The sequence below is a fragment of the Magallana gigas genome, chromosome 9 (assembly GCF_963853765.1).
Source record: "Magallana gigas chromosome 9, xbMagGiga1.1, whole genome shotgun sequence".
NCBI lineage: Eukaryota > Metazoa > Mollusca > Bivalvia > Ostreida > Ostreidae > Magallana > Magallana gigas.
In genome coordinates this window covers 30,650,192-30,668,309 of record NC_088861.1, presented here as the reverse complement: position 1 = coordinate 30,668,309, position 18,118 = coordinate 30,650,192, and the positions used below count along the sequence as shown (strand labels likewise).

General features: G+C 32.6%; 2 protein-coding genes and 1 pseudogene across 4 annotated transcripts in view; 1 reads left to right on the top strand and 2 right to left on the bottom strand.

The window, feature by feature from the left end:
- The window catches only part of LOC117691427 (acetyl-CoA carboxylase-like), a 135,658-nt gene extending 132,510 nt beyond the window's left edge, over positions 1-3,148 (bottom strand). The window contains exons 1-3 of one of the 3 annotated variants that reach the window (XM_066071095.1): positions 2,992-3,148; positions 2,322-2,485; positions 1,824-1,901 (exon numbers count right to left, since the gene is read on the bottom strand). The gene's annotated coding sequence lies outside the window, so the exon portion shown is untranslated. Of the gene's footprint in view, positions 1-1,048; positions 1,079-1,823; positions 1,902-2,321; positions 2,486-2,991 lie in introns of those variants that run through there. The other 2 variants (XM_066071094.1, XM_066071093.1) reach the window with 2 other exon arrangements.
- Positions 1-14,322, top strand: part of LOC117691445 (transient receptor potential cation channel subfamily V member 1-like) — a 65,933-nt gene extending 51,611 nt beyond the window's left edge. Inside the window, exons 2-4 of the mRNA XM_066071322.1 lie at positions 11,228-11,392; positions 11,767-12,525; positions 13,083-14,322. Of these exons, the coding sequence (XP_065927394.1) occupies positions 12,018-12,525; positions 13,083-14,197 (1,623 nt within the window). The 5' untranslated portion in view covers positions 11,228-11,392; positions 11,767-12,017 and the 3' untranslated portion in view covers positions 14,198-14,322. The remainder of the gene's footprint in view (positions 1-11,227; positions 11,393-11,766; positions 12,526-13,082) is intronic.
- The window catches only part of LOC105319331 (acetyl-CoA carboxylase-like), a 101,862-nt pseudogene that overhangs the window by 7,559 nt on the left and 76,185 nt on the right, over positions 1-18,118 (bottom strand).

Below are 18,118 nucleotides of genomic sequence, written 5' to 3'. Positions count from 1 at the left end.
CATTTTCTCATTAATGATATGCACGAAGCCTTTGAAATATACCCATGCTATCCTCCAAAAATGGAGGATAATTTCACCCACAATGCAAAGTGACTTTCCATATATGGTAAAAATCAGCAGCCATCTTGAAATTGAGCTATCCTCCAAAAACGGAGATTGCCTAGACCTGCCAAAGGTATAGCAATTTTTTATATAGTAATCGTTTTAATTTCCCAGGTGGTACCTCAATGTAAACAAACGGGAGTTGCTTTTTATATATAGGGGAAACGAGTGTGAATATAAAATGCCACAGAGTCGTGATATTTCTGTTATTTTTCGACTGGAGACATATATAAGGGGTTGTTAATGATAACTTATAAAAGAAATTAAAAAAAAAAATTCTGAAAACAAATAGAAAAGGGGGGGGGGAGGGTAGTGCACAGTCCAGTCCACAAGCACCTGTGCTTAAAATGTATATTTTTACTTTTGCTTGCATTCTGTACCTGAGTGAACATTCCTGGGAAATCGTAGACATATGTGGTTCCACTTGACTAAGCCTGGAAGCGCTTCAGTCGGAGGTGGTCCTTGGTGGGATAAGGCGTGCTGATCAGCAGACCGTGAAGGGCTCCCTGCTTTGTACCATAAGCTTGGAACATCACCTGTTTTATATAAGACATAATGGAGAATGTCTCAGAGTAGAATAAACACACAATATCTGCCAATAGAGAATTTCAGTCTATTATTTACATTGGATTCCATAGGAATAACACTAGTATCCATTTTAATTGACCCATGGATGTGAGACTTTTACCAAAAAAGAAAAGAGATTGGATTCATATCATTTCATCAAATCTTGTCTACAAAAAGTAACATCCTTGATACATGTAGTTATTTACCAACAGTGCCAGTACACAAAGATAAGAAATATTTTCCAAGAAAAACCAAAAACAAAGAAATGCTAGTTTCCCTGGCAAACAACAATTTCATTAAATCTTATTGATAAAAAAAAAAGTAAAAACATTCATGATCAGGTGCAACACAGAAGCTCCATCTGTAAAAGTTTACCTACCTGCCAAGCGTTTTGATCTGTGACCTCTTTGTACATGCTCATGTCCAAGTACATGTACTTAATACTCGCTCTCATTGGTCAGATACAGACGAATGGGAATGCTTGTATCACTGGAGGTAAACCTGAATAGAAAACTTTATAACAAGCTTAATATAGTATGCAATTCATTAGGTCTTCTTAGACAAAAAAAAAGTCTCTGAATTAATGAAACTTCTTCAATATCAATGACAGGTAGTACGTACCTTACATTTATTAAGAAATGTAAATGCATGTCCACACAATACCTAATAATGAATTATAAAACTGCAGATATGCAAATTTTTCAATTATCCCTCTACTCAAGTGTAGTTAACTAATGGTGTACTAGTCATATACAGTAACCCAACGTCTATTCGCGTGCAAGAAATTTTAAAATTTGCGAGATTCTTGTAAGCATTGTTGTCATGAATATTTCTCTCAGTGAACAAGTCCTTACTGTTAGTATTTAATATAAACATGGATGTAGATAAAGCTTGGTCGCGAAATTAGTTGCCGCTAATCTGTTCATTCCTGGTTAATTGAAAAATAAAGTTGTCCCAAATAAAACTTACCAGTGGATGTGAGAAGGCCACTTCCAGGGAATCCAGGGCCTCCAGGAGAGTTCTCTCAGCCTCATTTTCTAAGTACTCAAACGACGCTTCCTAAACAGCACAAAACAGGAAAAGTAGTATAGATTTCATGTTAACATGAAAGAACCACGTTTGACTCATCATTGGTCTAATGTTCAGAATGTTACCTTGGTGACCAGATCCGGGTATCAGACGATGACCCAGTCAAAGAATCTGTAATCCATCATTTCCTGCCCAGCAGCGACCTGTTATTAAAAGTACGACCATTTCTTTTGTTAGTTTTGTACTGGTACACATCCTGAAGCATACTACTGTGGAATTATTTTTTATCCGTGGGGGTGGGGGGGGGGGGGGGGGTCAATGATTATTAGTAGCCAAAACTTTTCTGGTTCAAGGGAACGTAATTTTGTTGGTAGCATAATTATCGGGACAATTTTAATTATTAAAAAACATATGAATGTATTTAAGTTCATGAGGATGTGAATTCATGGGCAAAGGTAACCCACGAAAGCTACTAACATTGGTACCCCACAAACAATGATAATCCCAGAGTATTACATGTAAAAAGCATGCAACTTCAGCATTGACAGAATATATACCCCCTCCCCCCAAAAAACCCCTCAAAAACAGATGAATACTTCCATGTTTATTGTATGAAGAAATACCTGACCATGAAAGAAAGGATCCTCTGCCAGTCCAGTGACCCGATCTTGTAGGTGATGTCACTGGACATCTAAATAATGTCACAGTGATGTCATAACCTTCAGGACATTATGGTTTTGTCAATGTCATCTCCCAGGCTACCATTCCAATTTGTTTTGTATTCTTTCTGTGTGTTAAAAGTGGGAATATAAAGGTACCACCCAGGCATTAAATGAAAAAATTATAGTATTACTGGTGTATACAATATAGTCAATGTCCATAATCTGTTATACTCTGTCCCAAGTTTTTGCTTCCATCACTTTTTGCTTGATATTTCAATAATAGTAAATACCTTTGTGCTCAAACTACGTTCATCATCTAAAATGAAAAATGTCCAGATTACCTGTTTTGAAACGCCCCCTCTACCGCTTCAGATTTCAATACACATCCCAAAATTGAAAGTCTACAGAGATTTTGTATTGCATCAGCCATTAATAAGCCCGGATTATAACGTTGTGTACACCAAAATAAGCTTAATCAAGCGCGCCCAATATACCGAGAAATAGCGCTCTATGCAAAATAACCGTTACCAGAGATATAAATAACATTATTTATGTCTCTGCCGTTACCCATCAAAACGATACTGAAATAGGTTTATGTTACGGGAAAGTACACATCATCATTAGTACATACCGTCGTACAAATATCCATTATAATCATGTCATCGTTAATTATAGCGATTTCAATCAAATGAGTTCCCATGCGACGATTAGAGATAGTTCTACTTTCAACTTCAACTTAATTCCGGTGCGTTCGTTTTAGTCAACTCATTCTTCAGTTTGGTGAATCAAGTTTTTAACCATGAAGAAAACTCCTATGAAGTGTTAAGGCAATGTAGAGTTTAAATAACGCACCGATGGGTCTGTGTGTTTGTTTTTAGGGTGTTTTTTGTTTTTTTTTTTGGGGGGGGGGGAGGGGGGAGTCTTAGGTTTTATCGTTTGACCAAAGTCAATAAAACTGTCTATTCCATTTAATGGCATAAACAATTTTGTTAATTTTGCTGATATCACACAATGTCTGTGAATTGTGATATTAAGTTTCACTTTAGATCGGTGTTTTATGAAAGTTCTGTGACCCCGGGTGAGGGAATGTTGGCGTAAAGGGTATAAGGTATCAGGTTGTGGCGCGTTGTAGGCCGTAAACGAAGGGTAGGTTTGCCGTATTCCCGAAGGTCCACCAGTATACAGTTCCAGAGAATTAAACAGGCAATTGATGCAGGATTCCACATGGACGAGACTCAACGATGGCAACATTATAACAATTTAACAGACAGACATTTTACAAACAAGTCGGATATGGCCAGTAGTGGCCTCCGGACTCAAGACTCTGGGTCACTCACTCACTCACTCGGAGTCGGACGTGGCCGGGGCTGGCCGCCGTATTCCAGACTGCCGATTGACAATTTTACATAACTATTCATAAGAATCTGAACAATGAGTATAAATTGACAGGTGATGACATAAGTAAGCAAAGTGAAAGGTTCACAGAGTCTTTGAGGTCCAAGAAATAAATAACTGCATGATAATTACACAATGTTGTTTTAAGATATTAACAGTCCTCGAGACATGGCACTCTGTCTCTTTGAAATCACATAGAGTCCGAAAAGGGTCAATCACTAAATAAATAAGTAACTTTGTAAGAAATAAACCATGAGAAAACATTACAAAACAGATGTTCAATTTTAAAAATAAAGTCCAAAATAAAGTTATAATTGAACAGTGAATTTTGCATGGTGATAGTTCACTGCAAAATCTCCGCATGTATTCAGATTGTCAAAGTTTTCATCATTTTTCCCGTCTGTCTTACCGCTAAGTCTCTGTATGTGAAGACAGGGCTTACTCCAACATGTATAATTGAAATTACATGAATTGTCTCCTATGAGACTCTGAATCTGACATCATCATAATTATTTTTGCCTTAGGTTTCAACCAATCGATAAACAGGGCGTGTCAATTTCAGTCCTGTCATTTTCTTGTCAGTTTCAGCCGTTGTAGATTTCGACCAATCGATAAACGGAGCGTGTAGATTTCAGTCTTGCTGTTTCTATAGAACAATGAATTAACTATAATTTTCTGGAAGAAATAAATGGAAAAGATGTAATCCTTACTCTGCATACTTTTGAAGCAAAGCAACGTTTATTTTAGGTTCAGTATGAGAAGGAGGAAAATTGTTACAGGTAATGTGTGATGTCTGATTAGCAATTTATATGTTTTGAGTATAGGTACTGCATTCAGCAAACATTATGCTTAAGTAATATTACATAAGATGTGTAGTCTATTTTGATCTTTTAAATATCTGTTTCATTTAAAAGTAATATCAATTAAACAAAAAAAAAAATGCTTTGAAATTCAATCTTTGGTGATTCATGCAGGATAGGAAAGTAGCGACATTGTAGAAAAAATACATAAACCGCGTTATTTGAGAGAAAAGTGTGTGTGTGTGTGTGGGGGGGGGGGGGGGGGGGGGGTGAGGGAGGGGGTAGTGCACGGTCCAGTCCACAAGCACTGACGATTTCCAGACAAACGATATTGCGTTAGACCATTATTTTTTTTTTCTCGTTACCCGATTTCATGCGATTTCTTTATGCATTTCATCTCAAGCCTTGCATGATGACACATCAAAAGACAAACAGTGTGCACATACGTAGAGACCCACTGCAAAAGGACAGTTGTATGTCACGGGATTTAGACATTCACAATACCTGACGGAATGTATCTTTATCAGTGATATCTATGGCACGCCAAATTCACAAAAATGAGCTAAACATAGTTTCACAGCATTGTTTATACTGTCCTCTCGGATCTGTTCTGTCAACCAATGAAGCATGGCCTTCCACGTGTTGGTCTAAAGCGACCCGAGTCAAAAAAGATGTTCAGAATAAATGTAGATTTAAAAGGCATAGAGAACTTAACAACTAGTTTATCGTACATGTAGCTTGAAATCTGACAAGTGAACTTAAGCTTAATAGACATCTAGAAAAAATGCAACCTCTTTTTTCCAATTTTTTCAGACATTTTTTTTTTAACTTTATAGATGTATGTTTACACGGTATAATAGATAGGTTAACTATTAAAAGAACATATTTCTAATATTTAAGATGATTATCTTACATCGAGCATATTACTAATAATATTTTAGGATTCTCTTACATCGACAATGTCCTTGTCCTCCATAAACTAGCGGTGTAACATTAAGTTGAGCTCCCATCCCCCCTTTGTAGAGTGTCATTAGGATCTGCAAACTGTATAGTCACCTGTCCGGAGATAACACAACGTTTTCATAACGTTTTAAAACGTAAATTTATTGAAATGTTGCCATTTTAATTTCAAAAACGTTATTAAAGCGGAAATCTGTGTGGTTTTATAACGTCATTATAACATTTTCTAAAAAAAAAATTAAGTGATGATCACAATACGTTTAAAAGAAACATTTTGTAAACATTGTTTGTTATCATTTAGTAAACTTTTTTAAGAATTATTTTTATATCCTAAAAAACTGTGTTTACTTTAAAATCATTTGAGTATACAATACAACAGTTTTCAATCACGTTGAAGACACATACATGTATATTAAACATTTTATATTCAACAAAACATTATCTAATACTTTTCAAATGTATTATCACAAAACTATTCTTCACAAAATGACTTAGTGTATAAACCCACCTTACTAGCATAATCCAGTCATACCATATTCAGTTCATAGTCAGTTCATAGCATCCCAATGGTCACAGTATCACAGTTTTCAAGGGTCAAATTACTTTAAGGAGAATAAAAGATACTTGATAAAAACTGATCATTTTATATTGAATACTAACTCTACATAGTCCAATTTATTAATACGGGTGAGGGATATGCATGGAGCGTAGAATCTGGAGATGTAATCATTCCCATGGTTTTGCAATACTACGTACACTCCAAATCATTTCAATATCAAATGAAAATTAAATGTAAACTAAAAAACTGTGTTTACTTTAAAATCATTTGAGTATACAATACAACAGTTTTCAATCACGTTGAAGACACATACATGTATATTAAACATTTTATATTCAACAAAACATTATCTAATACTTTTCAAATGTATTATCACAAAACTATTCTTCACAAAATGACTTAGTGTATAAACCCACCTTACTAGCATAATCCAGTCATACCATATTCAGTTCATAGTCAGTTCATAGCATCCCAATGGTCACAGTATCACAGTTTTCAAGGGTCAAATTACTTTAAGGAGAATAAAAGATACTTGATAAAAACTGATCATTTTATATTGAATACTAACTCTACATAGTCCAATTTATTAATACGGGTGAGGGATATGCATGGAGCGTAGAATCTGGAGATGTAATCATTCCCATGGTTTTGCAATACTACGTACACTCCAAATCATTTAAATATCAAATGAAAATTAAATGTAAACTAAAAACTGTGTTTACTTTAAAATCATTTGAGTATACAATACAACAGTTTTCAATCACGTTGAAGACACATACATGTATATTAAACATTTTATATTCAACAAAACATTATCTAATACTTTTCAAATGTATTATCACAAAACTATTCTTCACAAAATGACTTAGTGTATAAACCCACCTTACTAGCATAATCCAGTCATACCATATTCAGTTCATAGTCAGTTCATAGCATCCCAATGGTCACAGTATCACAGTTTTCAAGGGTCAAATTACTTTAAGGAGAATAAAAGATACTTGATAAAAACTGATCATTTTATATTGAATACTAACTCTACATAGTCCAATTTATTAATACGGGTGAGGGATATGCATGGAGCGTAGAATCTGGAGATGTAATCATTCCCATGGTTTTGCAATACTACGTACACTCCAAATCATTTCAATATCAAATGAAAATTAAATGTAAACTAAATAGAATGTTTTATCGTCCTGCAGACCCGGTTAAACGATAGAATTCGTCACATATACTTGCTGCACAGTAAATTAAAAAAAACAAACAAAATAGCGCTGTATTTGCCATAAATTTTCATATTATTTATCTGATGCTCTTTGAAAACGTGTTTTAAAAAAAATTTGAATCTGTATTTGATTTGTAAATTGATCTTTCGTCATTATGTTGAGTATCCATCATTTCCTTTTTTCACGAATCCTCTATCTTTCGATCTACATTTAGTAGACTTAAAATCAATGTATTGTGTTTATTCATACATTCATTTAACATGCTCTCAGAAAAACAGAAGATGTTAGCAGACATAACCGTTAGTAAATTGTACAATGCAGTATATGAGTGATGTTATCTGATTTTAATGACCAACTTGCCAGAATTCTTTTAAATACCGTATAACCGTCTTTTTTGCGGGACACAAATTTGATGTATTTGGGCCTACAAGGTATACCATTATTTTTTGCGAATATAGTTTTGATGAATAATTTGTTCTTCATTAAATAATCTTTAATAGCTAATAAGCAATAATCCTAAGTTACCATTACAATAGGGTAAAATTTGATGTCCGATCCTGGCTTCGCACACATCAATATTTTCAAATGAAAATAACTCAATTGTACCTAATATATGCATGAAAAAAGTATATATACCTATTAACAATCAATTTTAATTTTATTATTAGTAAAGAAACCAATTACCAAACAGTAATCTGCACCTGAGGCGAGAATGGATCATATAAATCCATTTTAAGAAGAGCTTGGACTTTCGGTATGACGTAATTATAATTATCTATATATTTTCTTTATATTTTGCGTTAAACCAAGTTAAAAATGACGCTGGTTTCGAGTGAAATATACACAGATTGTGTAGTCTAAGCTTAAAATCCGGACAAATCTTGTTGATTTCAAAGAGTCTTGGCTGAGCGGCCAGCAATTAAATGCATAGGCCTACGTCACAAAACTGTTTGACACAACTACCCAAAGTCCAAGCTCTTGTTAAAATAGATCTGTCTCTTTTAAATACAAGCAAACGCCCCGATCGCTGGGGTTAACTACACACACTTAAACAGGAAAAAGTGTTATGGTGTTTAAACAATTAAAGTTCTAAATTATATTGATATTTAGTTTTTATTCTTTAACATTATGTTTTATTGATTGCGGATAAATTTACATTTGTATCTGCAATACTGTGTGCAAGTACTAGTTTTCCGTCTTTTAATACTCACATATTTTAAATTGCATTAAAGAAAATACTTAAAAACTACATGTTTTTCAAACAAAATTAACATAAAAGTACTTTAATTTCGTGATTTTAATTTTCGTAAGCTTTTAAAAATCGACAAAATAAATAAAACATATTCAGAAACAGCAATACAGTAGCTCTTTCGACTAAAGCTCATAAAGCAACTATATGAGCTTTAAATCTTTCGCGTTTTAATTGTGTACCGTGTGAATCAACGTAATAAGCACTAGGATTTATATACTATCTGTCTTTGTAGAGAACAGATTTGGAATTCTTTAGCAGTATTTAGTAGTAGTGACCTTTTTTTAATTGCACATATGTCAGCGTCGAAATGTTGATGACAAGATAATTCATCAAAAGTTCTAAGATACCCCTAGCCTATATTGTATTTTTGTTTTAAATGTATTCAATGAAATTTTCTAATTAGACAAGGCTATACATATATTTGTTGATGGTCGTGTAAACCAAATATTTATTAGAGTAAATTAGCTTAGGTCTTTTTTAACAACTTCCTTGCCAAAGGTCACCAAAGATAAAGATCCAAACATATCATCTTGATGTAAGCCAGTTCCATGTTAGTCTCTTGTTACACATGTAAGTCCATGTTATATGAGCTAGGTTGACATGTTGGACATGTGCACGAGAAAACTATGTGTGTACTTTGAAAAAAAAAATGTTGGTGATTCAACAATGAAAATAGTTTTCAACATGTACCTAACGGGTTTTTATTTCTGGCGGCTGGTAATTGAGAAACAAAATACATTTTATCTTACGAACAGAATGCCTTAATATATATATGTTTATAAGATAAAAGCACAGTCTTTTTTTTTAATACTCGCTACACAAAACATAATTTGAGTTTAAATAATAGAACAGGGAAGCTAATTGTTGATCTTCAGATAAATGTGCTGAACAAAAACAGTGCGTATTCAACAAAATATCTTATGTATCTTTTTATGGGAACAATTCTGAAGGAGTTAAGGATATAATCAATACCCGTTGACTCCCATCATGGTTTAAATTGTAATCATTGTTATACAAAACGCTTTGGTGAACTCTCAGATAAGAGTTTATAAAATGCTGACTGTTTATCCCGTTTTTTCTAAAGTTTTAAACGAATGAAGAAGTTGTATAAATCGATGTAAGTACATGTATGTGTTTAATTCGCAAACCTGGATTTTTTATTGGGACAATTATTAATCTTTTGACGTAGTGTTTAGGACAATTGCTGCAAAATTTGAATCACTTTTCTTTTTATTTTTTCTGTCAGTTACACTAGATAATCCTTAAGATGAATAGAGAGCTCATAAAAACAGATACTTATATTTTGTACAAATATGTTTATGTAGCTTTGTTTTCCCTATTCAAACGATGCTATAGCTTTTACCATAATTATTTATAGACAGAAATCTACCTGAAAACGCACTAAATAGGCTTACGATGGCATTTAAAAAGACTATAAATATTTTGCAATGCAAACGCCATTCGCGAATTGTAGCTGTGTGATACTTGTTTCAACAATTTCAAATGGAAAAACAGATGTAAGATTTTCTATAATATCCGTTACAAATATGTTCTACATTATTCACCTTGGTATATGTTGGAAATGAATTATTCATGAAGCATTTTGATGGAAATTTTTCCATTTTATAATTTTTGACAAGAATGTGTTTACCTTTGTTCTCTTAAAATTGTTTGAAAATCACGAGCCCTGTCAACATATTTTATTTTGAACTATTTTATAAAACAATTGCTATTTATCGTACTACAGAAAGGTAAGTGATTGAATATGAGTTATTTTTAAAAATATAATTTAACAAATCTAGAAAATCTTTTTTTGAAACCTTAGCTGCCTTAACGTACCCAAAACAGTACAAAACCTTTTTCTTTGTTTTTGACAGTAGTGTTTAAAAAAAACAAAGAATTGATATTAATAGTGATAATCACTTAAGAAACGAGGAGCATGTCTATGAACCTAAATTAATAAAATCCATTTTCTCAGCAATTTTTTTTATATGGTTGTTGCCAAAGTTATCCATTTGTGAAATAGAAACACATGAACGAGTAAGACTCTAATAATTTGGCAGTGGCTTTTTCATTGCCAAAGTGAACGGTGCTCAATACAATATGTTTTGTTCAATTACGGTATCGAGATGACAAGCAAATAAGCGCACGGAAAGCCATAAGGTTAATTGATTGCAAGAAGAAAAATTATCAAAGAAAACAGTCTTCAAAGTTGAAAAAAAAATCAGTTAGTTTAATACGTTTTTTTTTATCTCTACCAATTTGATTAAATTAGTTCTACATTTTGCGTTTAAAACATTTTCAGACAATAATGGGTCATAGATTACACCATTTCTAATTTATGTGTAAATAACAGTAGACCCAGTACAACCATCTGGCATTGTATGAAATCAAATCATGCTTTTTATTTTTAGATCATTTCATCAATTTGGTTTAAAAATTTCTCAATAAAACAGGCATTAGAGGTAAAACTTACATGTGGCAAACATAACATATAGTATATAATACAATTTCTCTGTGGCGTGTTTTAAACATATATATGAACATAATTTTAACGGAAATCGTTTCATATTAAAAAATAACATTTGGTTTGATTCTCTTTTTTCATATAAAAGTAAGAATAGTTACGTTAATGATACTAGACAAAAACGTTACATTTACTGAAGTATTTATTACAGACATATATGCCTTAGTAACAGCAATACAGAGAAACGAGATAGAGGTAATGGAGGCTGATTGTAAACAAAAATCTCATGGCTAACATACAAAACCAGCTGCCAAAAATGATTTAATTACGGATTGTATTAATTGTTTACCTAATGGTCGTAAAAGGATGAGTATAGGTACGTTTATATTTGATGTCGTTACGAAGGATTTGTGTTTACAAGATAATAACTGTCATGAACCAGTTCCTCATTAGACTTTCGAATATATATTTTAATCGAATTTGATAATTTATTGCCAATTTGCATTAGTGGTATGCCAGTACTTTTGCGTGTCAAATGCTTAAGGTAGAAATGTTTTTTTTTTCAAAAAGAAGAACCTTTCTTAAGTTAAACTGATCCGTGTTTATCTTATTATGATGTGTAATAAACCGCTAAATATATCTGCAAGGTTATTCAAGGTAGATAAACAACAATTTAAGGAAGAAGGATTAACATAGATGCAGCTAAATATTAACTAGTTTATATCGTTGAATTAAAAATATTAAATGCAGATACTGGTTTCAACGAGAAGATTGAAAAGGAAATTAAGAAATTAGAGAATGTACTAAAATTTGAAAACGAGAATGCAATCGTTGAGCATCTGAATGAACTTATATCGATGATTCATTTGGCTGAAATAGATCAACTAAATGGAAGGCACAAAGCGAAAAACAAAGGAGAAACATTGTTGCACATAGCGTTAAAGTTCAAAAATACCCACGAATTTATCAAATAATACTTAAGTAAGCATCCTAAAGGTATAATGGAAAAGAGAGGAAAAGAAACAAAATACAAAGGTCAAACACTTTTACATGTAGCTATAGTAAAAGGAAACATCAAGGCTGTCGAAATAATTCTTAAAACCGCAAATGAAGATAAATTCTCCAAAAAGCTGTTAAAAACATGTGCAGTGTGTAACAAGTTCAAAAATACAGTTTTAATTGGACAGCTGCCATTTAGTGTTGCTGCCCTAGCATGCAGAAACAAAGACTTTCAAATCATTAAATATCTTCTAACAGAGGTTGATGTATGGAAAAGAAACAGAGACGGTGACAATGTTTTTCACTCTTTGATCAAATATGCCGATATTTATCCGGAGAAAATGCAACACATCAGACCAACTTTTGAATATATTTGGTCCGAAGTCTTTCAAGATTACATCTGTGAATCTCAACGTGCATTCAAAAATCCAGTAGATAGTTATTTTTGGAAGAAAATGGAAAACAGTTCTGGATTGACTCCTCTACATTTATCTGCCAAACTTGGCGTTAGTGAGCTTTTTGATTTTTTTTATTAACACTCAAAATATTTATCGCTTTACAAATATCAAAGATGGTCTGCTTGACATTCGAAAATACGATGTAATTGAATTTGACCGATTGATAAGCTATACAAGAATAAGTATGTGCCCTGCACAGAAAGAAGAGAATTCTGAAGACAAGCAAAATCACCCTTTAGACGCAGAAAATGGCTCTTCAAACAATTCTATATGCTCAAGTAGTTTTAAAAAAGCGAAAAAACAAGCAAATGACCACGAACAGAAAAGAACAATATTAGAGAGTCTCTTTGACTCAAAATGTTCTCATAAAGAAGCATTTCAGATCCTCAATCATCAGCTAGTACAATTTATCTTGCATAGGAAATGGCTGGCTTACAGAGCAATTCTTCTAGTTTGGATGCTAGCACATTTCATATTTATACTTTTATTTACTATATCGACGATGGAAAAAACCAGGCTATTTTTTTTGTTCACAAAACACTTCATCACATTGTGAAGTAGGCGAGTCATCAAAGGCATTGGTTTCGATAAATTTTGCGGTTTGAATAACATACTTTATATTCGCTGTTTGGTGCATATTGAGGTTAGTTAGACGATGTACAGCTGAAAAAGGATTTAATATTGGATTAATGTGGCATAATCTTGACTATATTATTTGTTTGCTGTTCATTGCAATCGGAGTACTCATGGAATCCATTCTTATATATCTTGAAATACATTGGGACTATCATTTAGTTCTGGCACTGATAGGTGGTTGGTATTTCTTGCTTTATTTTACTCCTTTTAACAAAAGTCTCGTTTCTTTTACATACATGATTAAATCCGGGGTTTTTGAAGATTTTCTTCCCTTTGCGTTAGTTTTTCTTTTTTTGTTGACTTCCTTTACAGCAATTATGGATATGCTTTACCGTGGCACGGGTGTGGAAGAGTTTAAGACATTCGGAAACTCGTTTCTTACAATGTTTAACCTTGGAGTAGGTCTGAATGATATCGGTATATTAAACAAGTCTAGAATTCCTTGGCTTGCATATACATTGTTTGTTATATATGTAATTCTTTCTTTCATTCATTTATTCAATGCTTTAGTTGCAGTTATGTCCCAAACATTTTCTGGTGTACACCAAGATAGAAACGCTTATCAGAAATATTACAAACTAAGAATGATAGAATTGTTCGAAGATATATTTTTAGTTAAAATAGGAACAGAAAAACTTCTCTTTCTGAATTGGGCAAAACACTGGATACAAGAAGATAAGCGGGAAGGAGAAGAAAACAGTATCACAAATAACGACAATGAAAAGACAAAAAACGATGACGATAAGGAAGACAGTAAAAAGAATAAAGAACACATTTCTAAACGAGGCAATAAAATAACTCAAAAATCTAGCGGAGAAGAAGACGAAAGAAATGATAACGATAGTAACGATTCAAACGAACAAAACAATGGGCGATTCTATTCTATATTGCAGTTGTTAGATGACCTAGATGACTATAGAGATGACATTGAAGAGAAAAAGAGAAATCTAACAGAATACTTGCGAAGTCGAATAAGAAAGAAGGAAAATACAGCTGGTTTAAAGAAGTACAACAAAACCAATCCCGAGGGGGACGTAACATTTATTCAGCTTCAGAGCAAATCATCCCAGTATCCTGAAAGTCATTGACCGTATAAGTAAAAGTCTTATCGACTGTAAATTACATGTAATTTAAAACCATTCTGATCGCTGGACAAAATTAAAAAAAAAAAAATTAAATAAAATTATGCATGAAAGTCAACGCAGTTGAATTCTTGATAAATACATTCATTTTTAAAACTATTCTAATTGTTCATAAGTGAAATGCTTGAAAATGTTTTGAATAAAAAGATTACTATATATTGGCTTAAATTTGTTGACTCGTTGAATGCTTGTTAAACGGGTATAATTTAACAATCCAGTTGGAATAAGAGAATATTAAAAAGAATACATGTGACAATCAAAATCCCAAAATATGTTGAAGTGTTACTCAATTACAAGTACAAGTATATAAAATTGCCTGCAGTAGCTCAAAAAGCCCGTTTCAAATAAGTTTCATTGACCGTTCAGTAATTTCTATCTTAAATCCGTTTTGTCAAATAGCAACGATAAAAAAGGCGTTATCTCCCTAGGTGTGAACATATGTTGCTGTTTATAACAAATCGATAATTAAGAAACAATCTATAACAACTAAAATGTTCATCTTGAAAATGATAAATAGTTTTTGGGTTTTTCATAGTGCCTTTTTATCCATAGGGAATTTCATTGTATTGTTGTAGACTATATATTCTAGACAAGTCTCCAAAGAAGTGAAATTAAAAAATAACCAAAAATATGTCAAAAATATAGATGCGTTTAAACTAATTCACATCAATCAACTATAACACAAATACTTATTTTTATTTCATATTTTCTAATAAATCGCTTTTCTATTTTCAATTTATAACTACTCTGCTAAAATATATAATATCGCTCGGATTGTAATCAAACTTTGAAGCTAAAGGCTGTCTTCGTACATTCTCTATTGTCAGGTCAGAATAATGAAAAATAAATTAAATTTATAACGTTAAAACTTTATCTTAAATAACAAAAGGTAACAGGAAGCGCATAAAATGACCATTGTTTACCGATCCACCAAACACCGATTCTTTGATTAGCGTGGAGGAGCACACCTTGTGTACGATGATTGTCTGTTTGTTTACCGCGTGATATGTATTTTTTTTCATTTTGAATATGTTTCACGTTTGAGGAGTGGGAAATAGTAGTATTTTACGATTTCAGTTAAATTAGACTTCTCTACAGTACATGTCATTTACGTGAATACATACTTTAGTAATGACTCGATATTGCATTGATAGCTATCACATTGATAACAGTATAGATTGATTCCGTAGGTAATGTTACATCAACAAAGAAGCGATCAAGGATATATGTAACTGTTTAACACTGGCTTATGAATATATTAACATCCACCATGTATGATTTCCTTTATTTCTTACTTAAAATGATTATATTTACATCTACCAAGTATCGTTTCCTCTATTTCTTATATATAGAAACTCACAGTTAATTCGTAGCTCTATAGAAACAGGCAGACTTAAATTTACACACCCCGTTTATCGATTGGGCGAAATCTACAACGGCTGAAACGGAAAAGAAATTGACAGAACTGAAATTGACACGCCCTGATAATCGATTGCTCGAAGCCAACGGCGACCTATAAAAAATCGGACAGCACAAAATAATCATGATGATGTCAAACTCAAAGTCTCACAGGGGACGATTTGGCTGTTTCTTTTAGCTAACGTATTCATGTACATTAACAATAATTTAGTGAATTTTACTAACTTTTAATAATCAATTTATTAATTAGTTAAAAGAAAGATGCTAATATAAAAAATAAAATGCTTTCTTTAATGATTCACACGATGTATTTTTTTCTCCAATGTTGCTACCTTTATATCCCGAATGAATTCCCAAAGAAAGGATTTTATTGTGTAAGTAAATACATAGCTCAGCAGAAACTGACAAGACTGAAACATACACGCCCATTTCATCGAAGTGTTGAAACGTTCAGCAACCTAAGAAAAACCAAGGACAGCGCGTAAGAAATTTAATTTATTTTTAGCTGCAAATTAAAACTTACAACCTAGAGGTGGCGTTTCATCGGGGAAATCTTAATATTTTTTCATACTGTTGAATGAACATCGCATGAACCAATTGGTTTTCTTTTTAAAAACCTGTGCTTGACCTCTTAATTCGTTAACCTAGTTTGTCATAACTTTTAATAAATATTGGTTAATAATGTACCTCAATAAATGTCTTGATGATGAATTTTATACTTATTTAGAACAAGAGTTGCATTTTATTGGAAACTGCTTTTTTCTGTGGGAATTGATCTCTGGCTGAAGTGTTTTCTGCGAATACCTTAGGTGTTTGGTAATGGAAACAATTTTAGCAATACAGATAATTTATTGATTATCGAATCTCATCATTTATGTTAATAACTTTTAACTGATATTGTTTATACATTCTATAAATGATGCACCAATGATTAACAACTTGGCATTTATTAATAACATGAAATCATGCGTACATTTTGATTCGTGCTTGTTCTTTCTCAAATCTGCAATTATCAGATTTATCGTTTAAAGTGATTATACCTTTATCATGAAATCGTGTATCTTTTCCTAATGTATCAATCCTATCGTATCGTGCGTGTATACTATTCTATCGTGCGTTAATTCTACCGTGCGCGAATACTCTCCTATTATTTATTTTGTAAAAAATAACGTTGCAGGTACTGTAATTAGTTATGGAGTGTATAGAGTCTAGAAAAAAAAATTCGGATACATTTCAATTGGTATTATCGGTATATGTGATATTTTAGACGTAAAGTTGTGGTTAAAGCTATTTGAGCTGATGCTAGTAAACGGAGGGTTTCAGGTTCGATACTCGTCGTGGGTATTTAATTTTTTTTTTCAGAGCAAAAATCGTGTTGATACTTTTTTTGCCTTAGAATAGAGAGGTTTAGCAGACTAACGTGTAGGTGTACTTGCACGTGTAGGTTACAAGTTAGACCTACGCCTATCAGCTCTCATTACTTTTCTTGTTTAGCAGTTGTAAAGTGTACCTGTACGTGTAAATGTTTTAATATAATTCTAGATATCCTCTCCTACTAAGTTGAAGATTTTGGTCACAGTCGAAAATTGAGAATTCTGCATCTGTTAATCTTATACATCATTGTTTATATAAATTATGTATATTTTAATTAAACACAGATTAATAAAATAGCAGAGCCATTGCATGTTATGGAGAAAGAGATACGTGTATTAAAACTCCAATGACATATTCAATTTTATTGAAAATATTTGAGTGTAGATATCAGTAATCCCACTAAATATTCAGGCTTAAGAACAGTTAACGTATATGTTAAAATAAATAGCCAACAGGCAAACAGAAGCTACAAGTTCGACCTTAGGGGTACTTTGCAATTTACAAGTATGGTCTTTCGGGTACATACGTGTAGAAATTAGCCATTAGACAAACTGATGACGTAATGCACATAATTTCCTTTCCACATGTATACGTACGCGTACACGTTGGCTTGCTAAACCTCTCTAACCATGGAAACTTTCGTCATAATATATTATTTACTGAACTACCTTACATGTTTATGTAGAAGAAATATTTCTTGTTAGAATCGCTATGTAGTGTGTCTAGACCTTTGAACCTGCATGGTCCAATTTTTTGGTTATTACAGTAACAAATTATTGTCAATAAATTACTGTCAATAAATTCAATTCTGAGAGAGTTATAGACCTTCGCATATTTACACCAACAGAATCGGTCTCCTTTCAAATTTAAAAATATTCTAAGTAAATGAAATTATCTTTTAGTAATATAGAAAAAAACAAACCAGTCTGCATCATGTTAATGTTTAGAAAAAAGAACTCGTCTGCCCCCCCCCCCCCCCCGAATGATTTGGTTTATTTAACCCGCAGTTTATGCCTTGATTGTTAACATAGCAAACTTCAGAAACACCAACGAACAAAATGTACACAGGTTTAT